The 15,445-nt window shown below is 41.1% G+C and overlaps 1 protein-coding gene across 3 annotated transcripts in view; it reads right to left on the bottom strand.

Annotated features, from left to right (window-relative positions):
• Nucleotides 1-344: 344 nt before the first annotated feature.
• Nucleotides 345-15,445, bottom strand: part of ERMP1 (endoplasmic reticulum metallopeptidase 1) — a 43,483-nt gene continuing 28,382 nt past the window's right edge. The window contains exons 10-16 of one of the 3 annotated variants that reach the window (XM_079959271.1): nucleotides 13,496-13,686; nucleotides 12,044-12,196; nucleotides 10,820-11,022; nucleotides 9,878-9,993; nucleotides 8,092-8,258; nucleotides 4,045-4,227; nucleotides 345-866 (exon numbers count right to left, since the gene is read on the bottom strand). In XM_079959271.1, the coding sequence (XP_079815397.1) occupies nucleotides 4,063-4,227; nucleotides 8,092-8,258; nucleotides 9,878-9,993; nucleotides 10,820-11,022; nucleotides 12,044-12,196; nucleotides 13,496-13,686 (995 nt within the window). In that variant the 3' untranslated portion in view covers nucleotides 345-866; nucleotides 4,045-4,062. Of the gene's footprint in view, nucleotides 4,228-8,091; nucleotides 8,259-9,877; nucleotides 9,994-10,819; nucleotides 11,023-12,043; nucleotides 12,197-13,495; nucleotides 13,687-15,445 lie in introns of all 3 variants that reach the window. The other 2 variants (XM_079959272.1, XM_079959270.1) reach the window with 2 other exon arrangements.

The raw sequence follows: 15,445 nt of genomic DNA, 5'->3' as shown, positions 1-15,445 counted from the left end.
ATATGTAATGTCCACTCACTAAAGCCTCTCTTGCATTAAGAGGCATGCTGATGAGTACTGCGCCAACCCACCCCCTGCAGGGTTTTACCTTTAATTTTGCTCAACGCTTCGCCCAGGTTTCTGTTTGCTACCTGCTGCTTATACCACTGACCTTAAGACTAGCCTGTCTTGGCAAGGTCATGCTACTAGAAGCCTGTGCAATGACTTATGCTAACGCAAGGCGTCTTTTCCCTTCTCCTTCCCCTGAAACTGGGAAGAGAGCCTAAGAACAAATCTACTGGCTATACCCATCCTTGACTCTAGCTACAGAAGCACCTAAACAGATTAGACCAGAAAACAAAACCTTTTCACAAAATCAATTTATTTAGCATTGGTTATCTTTTACATACATTCCATTCTCTGAGCTCTTGTGTGTTTCTTCCAACATCTATAACCAGGGCCTGGTTCTCAAACAGAAGACAAAGGCAAGCATATATGTACCGCTTTAGGCAGCAGGTGAGGGGCTCATAGGTAGATTGCTTCCTTTAAAAAAAAAGAAAAGAAAGGATTCTTGCGTGGAAGATTAGCACAGCTGGAAAAAGGCAAAGCTAGGACCAATCTCCCTGGCAGGCACCCTCTCCAAAGAGGGGTTTCTGGGGTGGTAGAATACAACAGTCCTATGAGCTCCATAAATGCAGTCTGAAGTGGTACACCCAAGCACACATTTAACAACTCATCAGCTATATTGTAATGTATATGACAAAAACCAGGCCCATAGTTAGGCTAGCAAGGAGCAATAACTGCAGGATTTTTGTTCCACACACACTCAATTTATCCTTGAGAACTTTTAAGCTGAAGAATGCCATACTGGGGATTTCAGTGCAATGCTAGAACAAGGGAAGACAAGATAGAATGATCAACAAGAGAATTCATGTGCTGAACAGTTAAGTACTTTTTTTAAAAAGGCAGGAGTTCACAAAAAAGGCATCCCACTATTTCATTCTGCTACTTAATAAAATATACAACCTGAGTTAGGCAAAGTTTTCCTTTCAAGGAACAAAATAGTTATTACTTGCCCTGATGTTCCTAAGCATGCTCTGAGACATGTAGGTATTTTTCATTACTCCATATTTACATCATGCAGAGTCATTGTCAAACCATTATGTAAGTTTTGAGGCACAATGTAAATCAGTTGGGGAGAAGGCTTGGTGAGTTCTGAATTTCTCCAATCTCGGTTTATTGGAGAACACACACTATGTGCAAAAGATGCACTGAGATTTTAAACGCATGTTGCAAAAGCAGTACATTAAGGTGCATTACATTAAGATCCGCACGAGGACAGATAAACACTCTACTTTCTCGAGTTTTTTTTGTTTAATGAATGGAAAGTACTACATGCAAAACCAGTTGTTTTTAGTGCAAAGAGTTTGTGCACTTTTAAATATAACATATTAATGCAGGTTTGTAGCTACAACAATTAAGACAGTAATAATATGGGTAATTTGTTGGACTTTGCTTGAAATATTTGAGTTCGAAGTACAAAAGCAGTGCTGTTACTTAGGACCAGCTGATGCATTCCACTAAACATTTCTCACAATACAGCAGCCAAATATTTAGGTTCCCCACCCCTCTGTAACGGGGAGTATAACACGCCTTGTGTTCTGATATCACAGGATTCTCAATTTCCTTCCAATCACCATTCAGTGATTTAGAATGGAGAGAGGAAAATGAAGCCCACAATGTCATGACACAAGTTATACAAGAGGCTACAGAGAGCAAAGGAGAAGCTAAATGCACAGCTGCTAGTTTCAGTGGCACGCAGGCATCAAGGCTGGCGTTGACCTTAGCGTTCAAATTATAATTATGCAACATTTTCCAAGACATTAATAAGGTAATATTAACGCAATGCAGGATTAGTGACATTTTTTAAAAAAGAGGCAAATGGAAATGTTGAGAAGTCATCTGAATGGAAAAATCAGAGAATATTTGGACAGTAAAGCTGAAGAACCAGGGATTTCAAATAGCATCCTGATCTAATTATTTTTACTGGGAGGTAACTCCCTTAAACGGAACTTACTTCACGGTAGAATTGCAGTAAGCTAATTCTCATCTTGGCCTTTGCATATGGTTTTGTTCCTACCCCACATGTGTGAAAGCCGCTACAGGCACATGCTTTGTACGCTGTGTGATTTGGCATCTTGGCAGCAGCACCACAAACCTGAGTCTTGAGGAGCTCAAAGGGACAACATAGCCTTACAGCTTCCTACTATAGCTTAACTGGGAAATGGAAGTTTTCTGCCCATAGCACTGATTTTCTTCCCATACTCTAGAGCAGGCATCCCCAAACCCATATTTCCAGATGTTTTGGGACTACAAGTCCCATCGTCCCTAGCTAACACGACCAGTGGTCAGGGACGATGGGGATTGTAGTCCCAAAACATCTGGAGGGCCAAGTTTGGGGACACCTGCTCTAGAGAATAGAGTAGTAATTTTTACTACTTTTACATGTCCTCCAGCAGAGAGACTGTCCACCCTATGTTACTCATTTTGATGAAAATGCCATTCCCCCCCCCCTTCCTTCACTATGCAAATGAAGCAGAAGAGGTAGGAATGGGAAAGGGTTTTATATTGGTTGCCACTGGAAGTGCTTTCTATGATCTGACTAAAAACCTACCCCCAAAAAACTGTTTGATGGGACCTGAACCTTCTGTCTGAAGTTATTACTGTGTGGATCTGAAACAAATAATTTTCTTTTTTATATCACTTCATGTTTTGCTTATTTCACCTGCAAATGGCTTCTAATTCATGGCGGGCTGTTTTCAGCCTCTTCCTAGACAAATTCTTCCCAACATGTTTCTTTTTGGAACACGTTTCCTTCCCCCCGATGCACTAAAATATTTGGGCTTTGGAAGCTGAAGTCATTAATAGCAAAATCCCAAACATGAATAGCATTAATGCTACACGTACCTATTCAAAAGCAAGTCCTATTGAGTTCGATAGAAACAGAGTAGAGCAATGTAATCTTAAGTGGAAGGAATTACAGATGAGCATACTGTGTTCAAAATCTCTCTGAACAAGAGTTTCCTCAATTCAACATATTTTAAAGGAGCACATTTTAAGCATGTGCAACTTGATTTCCTGCAAGCTTCTAATAACACAGTGGAAATGTGTAGTTTCTACTAACTTGCAAGAAAGCAACTAAAGAATAGGAAACTGACTATTGACAATTTTAACAACTGCTGAATAGCTGGTATTGCCAAGAACGAAAACTCAACACACAGATAAGACATCTGCATACAAAAGGCGAAAGTGGCTAACTCAGTGCTCAGAAGTCCAAAGAGACAATAGCACTGTGCGCTTGCATCCGATACAGCCTGGCCTTCATTCCACTTGATCCCCATAGAAAGGTGAATGCATTTTGGGGTTGGTCCAACTTCTACTCAGAGACACTGCAGTCGAGCATCAGTACAATGCCCCAAAAGGGACATACAGAAGTTTTTAGAAAGAAAAACCGTAAAATCAGAGCAGGCAAGAATTAGCAATCGCCAAGGTCTCTGCGGTTAAGAATTTAAAGAGCTTTGATTACAGATGGTGTTCTAAATGGGCATCAATACTTTGGAACTGTAACGATCACTGCCGCTTCTTTTATCTTCCATGATGTACAGTCTTAAAAGTCTCCAACCCAAAGCCTTACTTTAGCCGATTAAGAACACAACGAATCAAAATGTTACTGGAAGGCAGAACTCGGGTTGTTTAAAGCCTGTGGAGGGTTTTACATTGTGCTTGGAATGCCTGCGCAAAGCCCCTTTTATTGCAAGATGCCCAGGACGGCAACTCTAAAACCACTTCCTAAAAGGCAGCTTTCAAGTAGGTGATATTTTGCATAAAAACCACAAAGGTTTCCTTCTCTCTCCCCATGCCTCCACCCCCTTTTACGTATTCAAGCTGCCAAAGAAATACCTTTGTGGCTGAAGTATTTCACACAGTATTTTTTTGTCAACAATACTCATTCTTCCCAACTCCTTATGAGCGAAAGCTGCATCCAATGTATGGGGAACAATTTACCTTTGTGTTATCTCTGGGTTAAAAGATAAATTGATCATAGGTGGAGACCCAGCCTGAGGTAAAAGTCCAGTTGGGAAATCTTTCAGCTAAGGCCTGCAACTGAGGAGAGTTGTGATCTTCTTCAAATAAATACTGTGAAACCACAGAAAGGGTGACCATTCCTTTAGTGGGCTCTTCAGAAGCCTGAAAAAACAGCCAAGGCAAAGCCAGATTAAGCAAAGATTTGATCACTGTCATGCTAAACATGATTTCTAGAAACTTCTAAGTCCCTTATTATCATTGCACAATTACTGTATTTTTCACTCTGTAAGACGCACCGGACGATAAGACGCACATAGTTTTAGAGGAGGAGAACAAGAAAAAAAAAATTCTCTCCCTCTCTGCACAGTGCCTCTCCAGCAAAGCGGGAGGAGAAATGGAAGGGGCTCCATTTCTCCTCCCGCTTTGCTGAAGGGGCGCTGCGCAGAGAGGGAAAGCTGTGCAGCGCCTCTCCAGCCGAAGTCAGAACAGCAAGAGGGATCGGTGCGCAGCGAAAGCAGCGATCCCTCTTCCTGTTCTGGCTTCTGGGATAGCCGTGTCAAGCCTCTTCAGGGCAGGGGGAGCATTCCCTCTTGCTCTTCTGGCTTCAGCGATAGCTCCGCAGCCTGCATTCGCTCCATAAGACGCACACACATTTTCCCTTACTTTTTAGGAGGGGAAAAGTGCATCTTATAGAGCAAAAAATATGGTGTAGGTGGCAAAGAGTGTCAGATACAGAAGACTCGGGGCCTGCAAACAGGATGGAAGCCTGTGCGCCCTTCACAGAGACTACAAAGAAGGGAAAATGGTATTTAGCAGGCTGAAAGCTCACAAATGATACTGAAACCAATTTGACAACTAAGACACACGTTACGAGGAAGCATACTGAAATGGGAGCTACGCAGCATATCCAACAAACAAGTTATATGGAGATGGAGCAGTCTGTGCACATTTTTAAAAAAGGCTCACAAAAAGCAAAAGTAGAAATGTTGGTTCATAGGAAAATTGTGGGTTTGACCTTTTTAGACAATTAGAAACAGTAGGCTTGTAATCACATGCACATTCTAGGATGGGCTGAAGTTTCCAAAGGCACCCTCTGATATACAGCAGATGTGCATTTTTGCTACTGGCTAAAAAGGGAATCCAGTATGAAGAAACAGCCTGTACAGAAGCCATTCTATGTCATGCAGGGATACAGAAGGAATTTTCTCCCTATTAAATATCAGACTAGGTAGAAAATTAAAAGAAGCAAAAAAAACCCAAAAAACACAGGTTAATAAATGAGGGACAAAACAGCTATGACTACACAGATTATGCTAGAAGTATGAAAAGCACAAGTATGGGAATTATAATGATAGAACTACCTAAATTATATAGAAATTTATTTATGTATGCGACTACAGTGGCAAGAACGTTACTTGCCCAAAAATGGAAAGAAGAAGAAGCCCCAGCAAAGGGAGAATGGATACGAAAAGTTATGGAATATGCAGAAATGGCGAAACTTACTGGAAGATTAAGAAATCCAGATAACAAACTTTATAAAAGAACGGAAATTATTTATTGAATATTTACGGATAAATTGTAAACAGATAAAAACAGTGGCAGGATTATTGTAATAACCTGCAGCTATATAACAGTATAAATATACTGTATTTTTCGCTCTATAACACGCACCTGACCATAACACGCACATCGTTTTTAGAGGAGGAAAACAAGGGAAAAAACATTCTGAATGAAACAGTGGATGTATCATTTTTGTGCTTCATGCTGTGGCCACAGACATGTGATCTGATGGTGAATTTGGGCTGACCCAATGCAAAAATCCTGAGAATCCCTGTGGATCCATGCTTTGTAACCACGTTTTTGCACCATTGCAGCCCCAGGCAACAGTGGGTGCATGGTTTTGGGGGCGCAGGCTGTAACCATAGACATGCTATGTGATCTGATGGTGAATTTGGGATGACTGAATGCAAAGATCCTGAGGATCCATGTAGATCCATGCTTTTTAACCACGTTTTTGCACCATTGCAGCCCCAGGCAACAGTGGGTGCGTGATTTTGGGGGGGCAGGCTGTAGCCATGGACATGCTATGTGATCTGATGGTGAATTTGGGCTGACCCAATGCAAAGATCCTGAGGATCCATGTGGATCCATGCTTTTTAACCACATTTTTGCACCATTGCAGCCCCAGGCAACAGTGGGTGCGTGATTTTTGGGGGGCAGGCTGTAGCCATGGACATGCTATGTGATCTGATGGTGAATTTGGGCTGACCCAATGCAAAGATCCTGAAGATCCATGTGGATCCATGCTTTTTAACCACATTTTAAGTGGGGAGGGAAGGAAAAACACAGAAGGGACAAGGAGCAGGAGAGGGGTGTGCAGAGAAGCAGCTGGCTAAGAATGCAGGAGAGGGGTATAGGGAGGAAAGGAAGGCAAAAGTTTTCCCTCCCCTACCCACCCAAGCCAGCCAGCTCGCGCTCGCTCGCTCTCTCTCTCCCTCCTGCATGTTTTCAGCAGCACGGAGACACTCTGCTTTCCCCTCCACTTGCCTGGAGGGGAGGGGCTTTCCCTGCTCTTTGTTCCGTTTGAGCAAACACAGCAAGGAAACAGAGATGGGTGGGCAGTAAGACCCTGAGGCAGAATGCCGGAAAGCAGCCGCTTCCTCTTTTCAGGTTTCCCTTCTAGGAGACGCGCGATTTGATTTTTGCCTGCTTTTTTTTGCCTCCCCTTGCACTATTTGGCTCCAGGGACCACACATTCGCTCAGTAACACGCACAGACATTTCTCCTTCCTTTTTAGGAGAAAAAATCTGCGTGTTATAGAAGGAAAAATACGGTATATATAAAGAAGATAAATAAATGAGCAAGTTAAGTTAATTTGGATATGCAGAAGACAGTAAAAATAAATTTAAGGAACCGCAGAAAGGGGGAAGGAAGTCAAGTTTTAAAATGTCAAAATGAATGTAAAATCAGTTATACAGTGGTACCCTGGTTCTTAAACACCTTGGTACTCAAACAACTTGGAACCCAAACACTGCAAACCTGGAAGTAAGCGTTCCGATCTGCGAACTTTTTTCAGAAGCCGAACATGCTCCGTTTTGAGTGTTACACTTCCAATTTGAGTGCCACACTTCCATTCTCAGTGTTATGCTGAGGTCTATCTTTGCTATTTATTTTGCGGTTTTTGTTTTTGCAGCTTCTTTGGTTTCGTTTTTTGTGACTGTGTGGAACCCATTTCAGCTACTGATGGATTGACTGTGTGACTGCAGTACATTGTTTATCACTTTCATTTTATGGATCAATGGTCTCGTCAGTTAGTAAAATTCATGTTAAATTGCTGTCTTAGGGGTTGGAACGGATTAATCCCTTTTGCATTACTTTCTATGGGAAAGCGTGCCTTGGTTTTGGAACGCTTTGGTTTTGAAACGGACTTCCGGAACGGGTTAAGTTTGAGCACCAAGGTACCACTGTATTTGAAAAGTATAAATAAAATTTAAAAGAAAGAAAAAGAAAGAAAAGCGTCTCTACTTGTTACAAGAAACAGAAGAGCCATAACTTGGGATTTTACAATGAGGCCCAGTGTGCAGATAATATCGGCTCTCTTCGCTATGGTCAGGAGATCAAACCGGGGGGGGGGGGGGAAGGGTTCCTCTCCTCAAGCTGGCATCCCTGTGGGCAGGTGTGGGCGAGTGGGTGTTAATGATGATTTTAGAGGGGGTTTGGGATGGCCTGAAAAAAGCTCTACAGGTGACCCATGGGTGAGCCATCCCTGAAATAGATGTTCTGCCTATGAAGCATATTTTGAAGCAAACCTTTTAGGATGTGTGCAAAGGAGAAGAAGAGTAGACTTACAAGCCAAGGGGCAGGAGGGAACTGAGTTCCAATATGTATAGCATAAAAAGTCTGCATTTTCTTTATACACACACACGCACACACACACACGAACCATTGGAAACAGTGTTCTGAAAAAGCAAATCATTTTAACAGAGTTCTAAGAAGTAAGATTGCATGTTTTTGATATAGCCTCACCTTCATTTCTATCCAGAAGCGCCATGGTGAGGCCTGGAGTCCATGTGTATAATATATAAAATAATCTCTGCCTACATTATTAGCAAGAGGAGTTCCATCTCCCAGAGACCACCTGGACAGTGTTGAACCTTCATGTGGCCGAAGCAACACTGACATGTGACTTGGACCTAAAGTGGACGGCAGACAAAGATTTCTACATTAGCGCAGAATGAAGAACACAGGAACTTTTTCAGGTGTACCCAGAACTATCGTGAATTTCTTTCTTCTCCTGAATTTCTTTATGTCCCTTACTGCTTGCTTTAAGGCAAAAAAACCTAAGATGGATCAGGTCAAAAAGTCAGTCCAGCATTCAATTTCCACAATGACCTGCCACATGCTTTGAGAAGTCCACAAATAAGACTTGAACTCAATAGCTGCTCATGGTTCCCCAGCAGGAACCCATTCACCATGAAACTTAGCACATGACTATACAGTGGTACCTCAGGTTACATACGCTTCAGGTTACAGACTCCACTAACCCAGAAATAATACCTCAGGTTAAGAACTTTGCTTCAGGATGAGAACAGAAATTGTGCTCCGGCAGTGTGGCGGCAGCGGGAGGCGCCATTAGCTAAAGTGGTGCTTCAGGTTAAGAACAGTTTCAGGTATTCAGAAAGTTGTGCATTCAAAGATGTTATGAACCATTATTGCCAGCGATGGAAGAGTGGCTGTTAACACTAATAGACTTAGCTGAGATGGCGAAATTGACATGTTTAATCAGAGAAAAGTCATTGTAAATGTTTACTAAAGATGGGAAACCTCTCGTAGACTTTTTGCATGAAAAAGAAGAAGAAATAATGATGTTTGGATTTGAGGAGTGAAGATAATGATTTGTAGAAAGTGGCTTTATTAGGTGTTATACTGCAGTTGCTGAAGTGAATAATGCTTATATATAGTAGACAGACAAGGAATCAGAAGTCCTTTAGTTTCTTAATTTTTCTCTCTCTCTTTTCAATCTATTTCTTTTTCCCTATCTCTTCCCCTTTCTTCCTCTTCTTCTCTTTCTCTTTTTTGCCTTTAACGTTTTGGTTTTGGACAAAAAAAGATATTTGACAACAATCTTTGTATTCTTCTTTATAAACCCTAATAGAAACATACATATTTATATTTATATTTATATTTATATTTATATTTATATTTATATTTATATTTATATTATTTATATTTATATTTATATTATTTATATTTATATAGAAAACTGTGCACTGAGCTTCTGTTTGTACTTGTCGCATTCTTATCTCTTATTTGCCTTTAGTCTGCAAGCTGCTTTGAAGGCCTAAAAAGCAGCATAAAAATTTAAACAAATCGCAAGAAGGTCGCCTGTTAGTTGCTTGCTGCAGAGATGACAAAGTCTTGTGGCACTGTAAGAACCAACCAATTTATTGTGACAGAACTTTTCATAGACAAGAGCCTACTACAGGCACAAGCTCTCTCATGCATACTGCAACTGTGGCATGCAAAAATTCCTGTATCTGGGAAATGGGACTGTTAGGGTCATAGATCATCTAGTCCCAACTACCTGCAATGCTGGAATATGCAGCTGTCCATATGGGGACCAAACCTGCAACCTCTGTGTTATCAGCACCATGCTCTAACCAACTGACCTATCCAGGCTGACAGTGACAGAGAATTGTTTGTCAGCAGCCTTACTCTCAGTATTTTAGGACTAGCATTGCTACCTGCAGAAACCGGAACATCTCCCCAACGATAAATAGCAAATAAAAATAAAATAGCACACACAACTCACCGGTTATTTCAAAGGTGAACTTTGTAGAATCTGACGGCGTTCGCTCTTTGGAGAGAAGCTGAAAGTGAGCTGGTTTCTTGGGAGTGATGGCTGGAGCAGGAAGATACCAATTTTTCCTGCAAGAAAAGGTTGCATTTAAGATTAATGTGACCCTCCAAAACGGCATTTCTAAAGTACTTTAAATTACTGCTTGGCATTGAATCTGTCCAACTTAAAGACGCTGCGCAACACAACTGGTCATATCACAGCGTCAAACATGGATAGGTTTGAAAACTAAAGTTATGGCCTTAGAGCCAGCCACAAATAGAAGAAGAAGAAGAAGAGTTTGGATTTGATATCCCGCTTTATCACTACCCAAAGGAGTCTCAAAGCGGCTAACAATCTCCTTTCCCTTCCTCCCCCATAACAAACACTCTGTGAGGTGAGTGGGGCTGAGAGACTTCAGAGAAGTGTGACTGGCCCAAGGTCACCCAGCAGCTGCATGTGGAGGAGCGGGAAAGCAAACCCGGTTCCCCAGATTACGAGTCTATCGCTCTTAACCACTACACCACACTGGCTCTCATACATAAAGTAAATCCAAATGACTATCTTCATCATATAAAAGAACAAAAACAAACTTATAAAACCAGACATGTTGGAATAAATCTAAGTTCTGGTTGGCAGATGCCCAAAAGAAAAAAGAATTCTACTTTTAAAAATCCAAAGTTTTCCTAAAAGCTTATGGATTAATCTGTTTTGCATTACTTTCTATGGGAAAGCACGCCTTGGTTTTGGAATGCTTTGGTTTCGAACTGACTTCCAGAACGGATTATGTTTGAGAACCAAGGGACCACTGTAAACCTAACCTAAATACCAGTTCACTGTTTGTTTTTAAAAGCATTACATCCACTCTCAGTCTTATTAAAACACTAAATAGTGCATTGAGGAGACGATGTTACCAACTTGAATAAATAGTCCACGGGAAGGATCCAGGGAAATCCACAGAGAGGTGCCCCTTCCTCGCATTTTGTTCTAATGGAATCGTTGAGTTCAGGTATATGAGGAGTGATATGAGATATCCCGCCATAGTCGAGCCCATTAATCCATATTCCAGAATCACTTTTCGCCAACTGCCCATCCAGGCTATGAAATCTTCGACTCATGTGCTGGAAAAGTGACCCAAAAAGGCTCAGCATAAAATTTTGATTCGAGGTTATCTGTTCAGTGGACTTATTATGACCATCCACAAAGACCAGCCTTAAGGATTTGCACACACCATACAGTTAAAGCACATGACTTCCCCCAGAGAATGCTCCTTCAGGCATCTCCACCCCCATCGCTCCGAGGGCCTTCTGATGGTTCCCTCACTGTGAGAAGTGAGGTTACAGGGAACCACACAGAGGGCCTTCTCGGTAGTGGAACCCGCCCTGTGGAATGCGCTTCCATCAGATGTCAAGGAAATAAGCAACTATCTGATTTTTAGAAGACATCCGAAGGCAGCCCTGTTTAGGAAAGTTTTTAATGTTTTATGTTTTATGTTTTATCACTTTATTATTATTATTATTATTATTATTATTATTATTATTATTATGATGTTGGGAGCCGGCCAGAGTGGCTGGGGAAACCCAGCCAGATGGGTGGGGTATAAATAAAAACAATTATTATTACTCCAATGATTGAATTAAGACATACAAATCAACCTTCAGGGTTGACCTATAGCTCCAAAGAATCGTACTAGACTAGATGTCATGAGGACCTAAGTCTGAGAAGCGTCAATAAATACTTTCCCTTCGGGGATCAATGGGAACTTACTCAGACTCTAACGAGCAATAAATGTACATTTATCAACTTCTGAAGAATATATCAAGGAAGAAATTCAAACTTGTTCCCAAACGGAACCAAATGTTAGTTTCTAAACTCAAACTACTCAAAAGTTCAAACGCAGAACTGCACAAAAAGTCATGGACGGCTATGATAAATACATAAAAGATTTAAAGGGTTGGGAGATAAGTGTTTCACTACAGCATTTTCCCCAGTTTCCTGTGTTTATCTCTGGTCCATTTCAGTGGCTACACAGAGCATTATGAGCCAGCAGCTTCAAAGACTTGCTGAGTTTCACTCATTCGCCACATCTTTCGTTCACAACTGCATGGATACGCCCTCTGCAGCATCAAAAGGGTTCCTTACCTGAAGAAAGATTCGCTTTGGTCTGGGGTTTGCAAAATCTGAACTGAACGGGAAGAAGATTCCACTGCAAACCAGGACAAACATGATTGCAGAAACAGTTGCTAACGTTATTATCGACATCTTTGTACTTTTGGCAAGGTAGATGAATTTAAGCTGAAGAACAGGAGGAGAAAAAAAACAAGGATAAGAACACTTCATCTATAAAAACACATCCTGAAAAACCAACTAGTGAACCTGCAAGCTTTTGAAATTTAGGTTTATTTAATCGCAAGACTTCTCCCAAACACAACTCTGCATGGCAAATCTGGATGAGGGCTAGTGATCTGACAAAGACCACATGGTTTAGGGGACAGGCAGATGGGACAATGGGATCTACCGGCAAATCTCTGGGCAATTTAGAAAAAAAATCAGCTCCCAACTGTTTAACAAAAAAAGGCTTTTCTCTCTAAATTAGGCCGCTCAAATGAACAAAGCTTGGGGGGAAACTAGGAGTGGTATTGTAAATGAACTGCTGGGCACATGTGCAGAAATCATTCCTGTTTCTTAATTCTAAGGCTAGGAACCTGGTTCCAGTCAGTGGGCTTTGGGGTTCCAGCAGAAAGAAAATAAAAGAAATCTGGTCTGCCTATATCTGACTTATAAGTATCATATTTAAACAGACATCTGACCCAGGGCCTTTCATACCTCTCCTTTAGTAAGGTCAGGAGGGAGCAAACTAGCATGGTATTTACTAGTGAGCAGAAAGAAACAATCTGAAAATATCAGCTTTTGTTAAAATATAAGAAAATGTTCCTGCTCCTTAAGGGTTGTGAAGATAGTATTGGCGATGACTGGTGAAATCTAAGATGCTAGAGGGGTTCTGTGCAGAATTTCCAGGGGTTGCAAGTTGGGGTTGCAGTTCCTTACCCTTCCACATAACTTAATGGGCACAATTCATTACGCTAATTCATCTACATAATTTGCATCTATTCCAGCAGAAACAGCAGATTTGCTGACCTCCCAGCGTCCTACCGAAAAAACCAAAATTCCTGAATGTGAGCAACCTGCTAACTTTTTGTGTGCAGACATGTTAATTACTCTATTTCGCAAGAGGGTAAACTTAAAAAGCAGCTAACTGAAGCACAGCCCATGGCAAATTGCAATTCACACACAAGCTCTCGGGCCATACATGTTTCACAGCTTAAAACAGAAAGATGTTGAGAAAAATGTTCTCGAAAAATTCATGGTCACATGCGCAGAGAAGCCACACGTATTTGCATTTTTATTTTTTGAAAACACAAGAATTGTCACAACGTTTGTTTAACCTACAGATCAAAGGTTTTTAATGCTGGGACCCTATACACTACTTCTCTGCAGTGAGCAGCAATGAATGTAACGAGACTTGCTTCCGAGAAAGCATGCCTAGGACTGCTGAATTTATAGAACACAAAGTATTTCTGAAAGCATTCTTACAAAGTAGGAAGACAGAAATATCGTCGCCAAAACGATAAAAGCAGCCACGACGACATCGGGTGGAATTTCTGAACCAATGCGTCCCAAGATGGGAATTAACATTTCAAATATAATCCAGTTGAGGTATAACGAATAGACATGTGGAATAAACATTCCCAGGAGATAAACTGCTAGAAACTTCATTGTGGCACCTACATTGAGAGAGGAGGGGGGAGAGAAGAAGTAGCTGGCAATATAATAATAATAAAAAAAATTTTTATTTATATCCTGCCCTCCCCAGCTGAAGCCGGGCTCAGAGCAGCTAACAACAATAAAAGTAACACAGCATTCTAAAATCAATTTATTTTAAAATCAATTCAAAATCAAATTAATGGCAAACATTGGGCAACCATTCTGTGAAGTTTACCAAAGGAGGGGGTCAGACTGTGCCTTAATAATAATAAAATTTTATTTATTTTATATTTTATATAGAATTCTAGACCTTTCTTCAGATTTAATGTTCTTTCACCACTAACACCAGGGATGCTGTGCAAGCATGGGCAAGCATGATGAATATGAAATTAAATATACAAAAGTCCACCCACAAAGCGTTCCCAGGAAATAGTCCGTTAAGCAAGTCCACGAATCCCACCAAGTTCCCTCCCCCTCCTGCCATGGGTTCTTCCTAAAATGGCTGAAGCCAACCAGCAAGGAAAGACTGATCTGTCCAATCTCTCCTGCTCTCTGATTCATCCAGTCTTGCTCCCCCCCCCCTTCTCCGTGGTTTCAGTCTGAAAATGGCTGCCATCGGCCAGCGAAGAACACCAAGTAAGGAAACAGGCAAATTCCGGCTCTTTGGGTGTCTGAATCTGAGGAGTAGATTGTGAGGTTTGGGCACAATTACTTATGTCTGCCTAAGTGAATTTGCAGATAACTGTGTGCACAACATGTTGCACTAGCAGAAGCTTTTTGCAAAGCATAATTGGTTGTGCGACCCATGCAACACGTTGACGATTAATATACACAGAACAGTAAATTATACATTCTTTATCAACCTTCTGAGAAAAATACAAAACATTAAAGCCACAGAGACCTGCGAACTACCCAACCTAAGATGAACTTATAATGTCTGGTTTCAGTAGATTTTTCAAATGCTTAACTCAGTCTTTTAGATAAGTTCATGAAGATACCAACAAAAGGTAAGCTTGATGTTATTCAACTCCACTAGCATCTCTCGGTATTGTGAATCTTAGGTTGGGTAGTTCGCAGGTCTCTTTGTTGGCAAGGTGATGTCTCTGCTTTTTAAGATGCAAATATACTATCGTGCTATCTGCCAGGGCGAAACAGGTGCAAAACGCCGGCACCCTGTCGTCTACAACTTCATTAACATCTATCTACAGTCTACAACTTCATTGTAGGGGCAAGAGGTTAGCATGAAGGCAAGAGTCTACAAGGTTGAGGAGCTCTGCCTGGGATCCACTGAGGTGAGGTGGTCCTCAGGCCCCTCAGCTGCCTCACATTTTCCACAGTAACAAAAAGAGAGAGAGACAAGAAAAGCACGTCTCCTTCCCCGTTTGCACCCTGGCCAGCGGCTCAAATCTCCACCTGGTTATGAAACTCACCTGGTGATCTTGGGCCAGAGAAAAACTTTTAAAAGTCTAACCTACCACAAACAGTGTTGTTGTGAATATCACATGGAGAGGTGAAGAATGAATGAACGAATCTTTATTTGCGTCAGCCATTGGCCATAGCAATAAAACAACAATACGATATTCAAAGAATAGAAATAAAAAGTCAATTACATATAATACATTGTAGGGTTTTGAAGAATGAAGTCTGCCACCCCAAGCCTCTGCGGATATACATGTAAATATGCATGAAATTTTACCATTTACTATTAGATTTGAATGGATTACTGAATATTGCTTTATTTGATATGTTGTTTATTTTAAAGTTATTGTGACTTTTTTA

Source organism: Podarcis cretensis (assembly GCF_951804945.1).
Source record: "Podarcis cretensis genome assembly, chromosome: 17".
Taxonomy (NCBI): domain Eukaryota; kingdom Metazoa; phylum Chordata; class Lepidosauria; order Squamata; family Lacertidae; genus Podarcis; species Podarcis cretensis.
The sequence above is the reverse complement of the archived record's forward strand: the minus strand, read 5'-3'. Positions and strand labels throughout refer to the sequence as shown.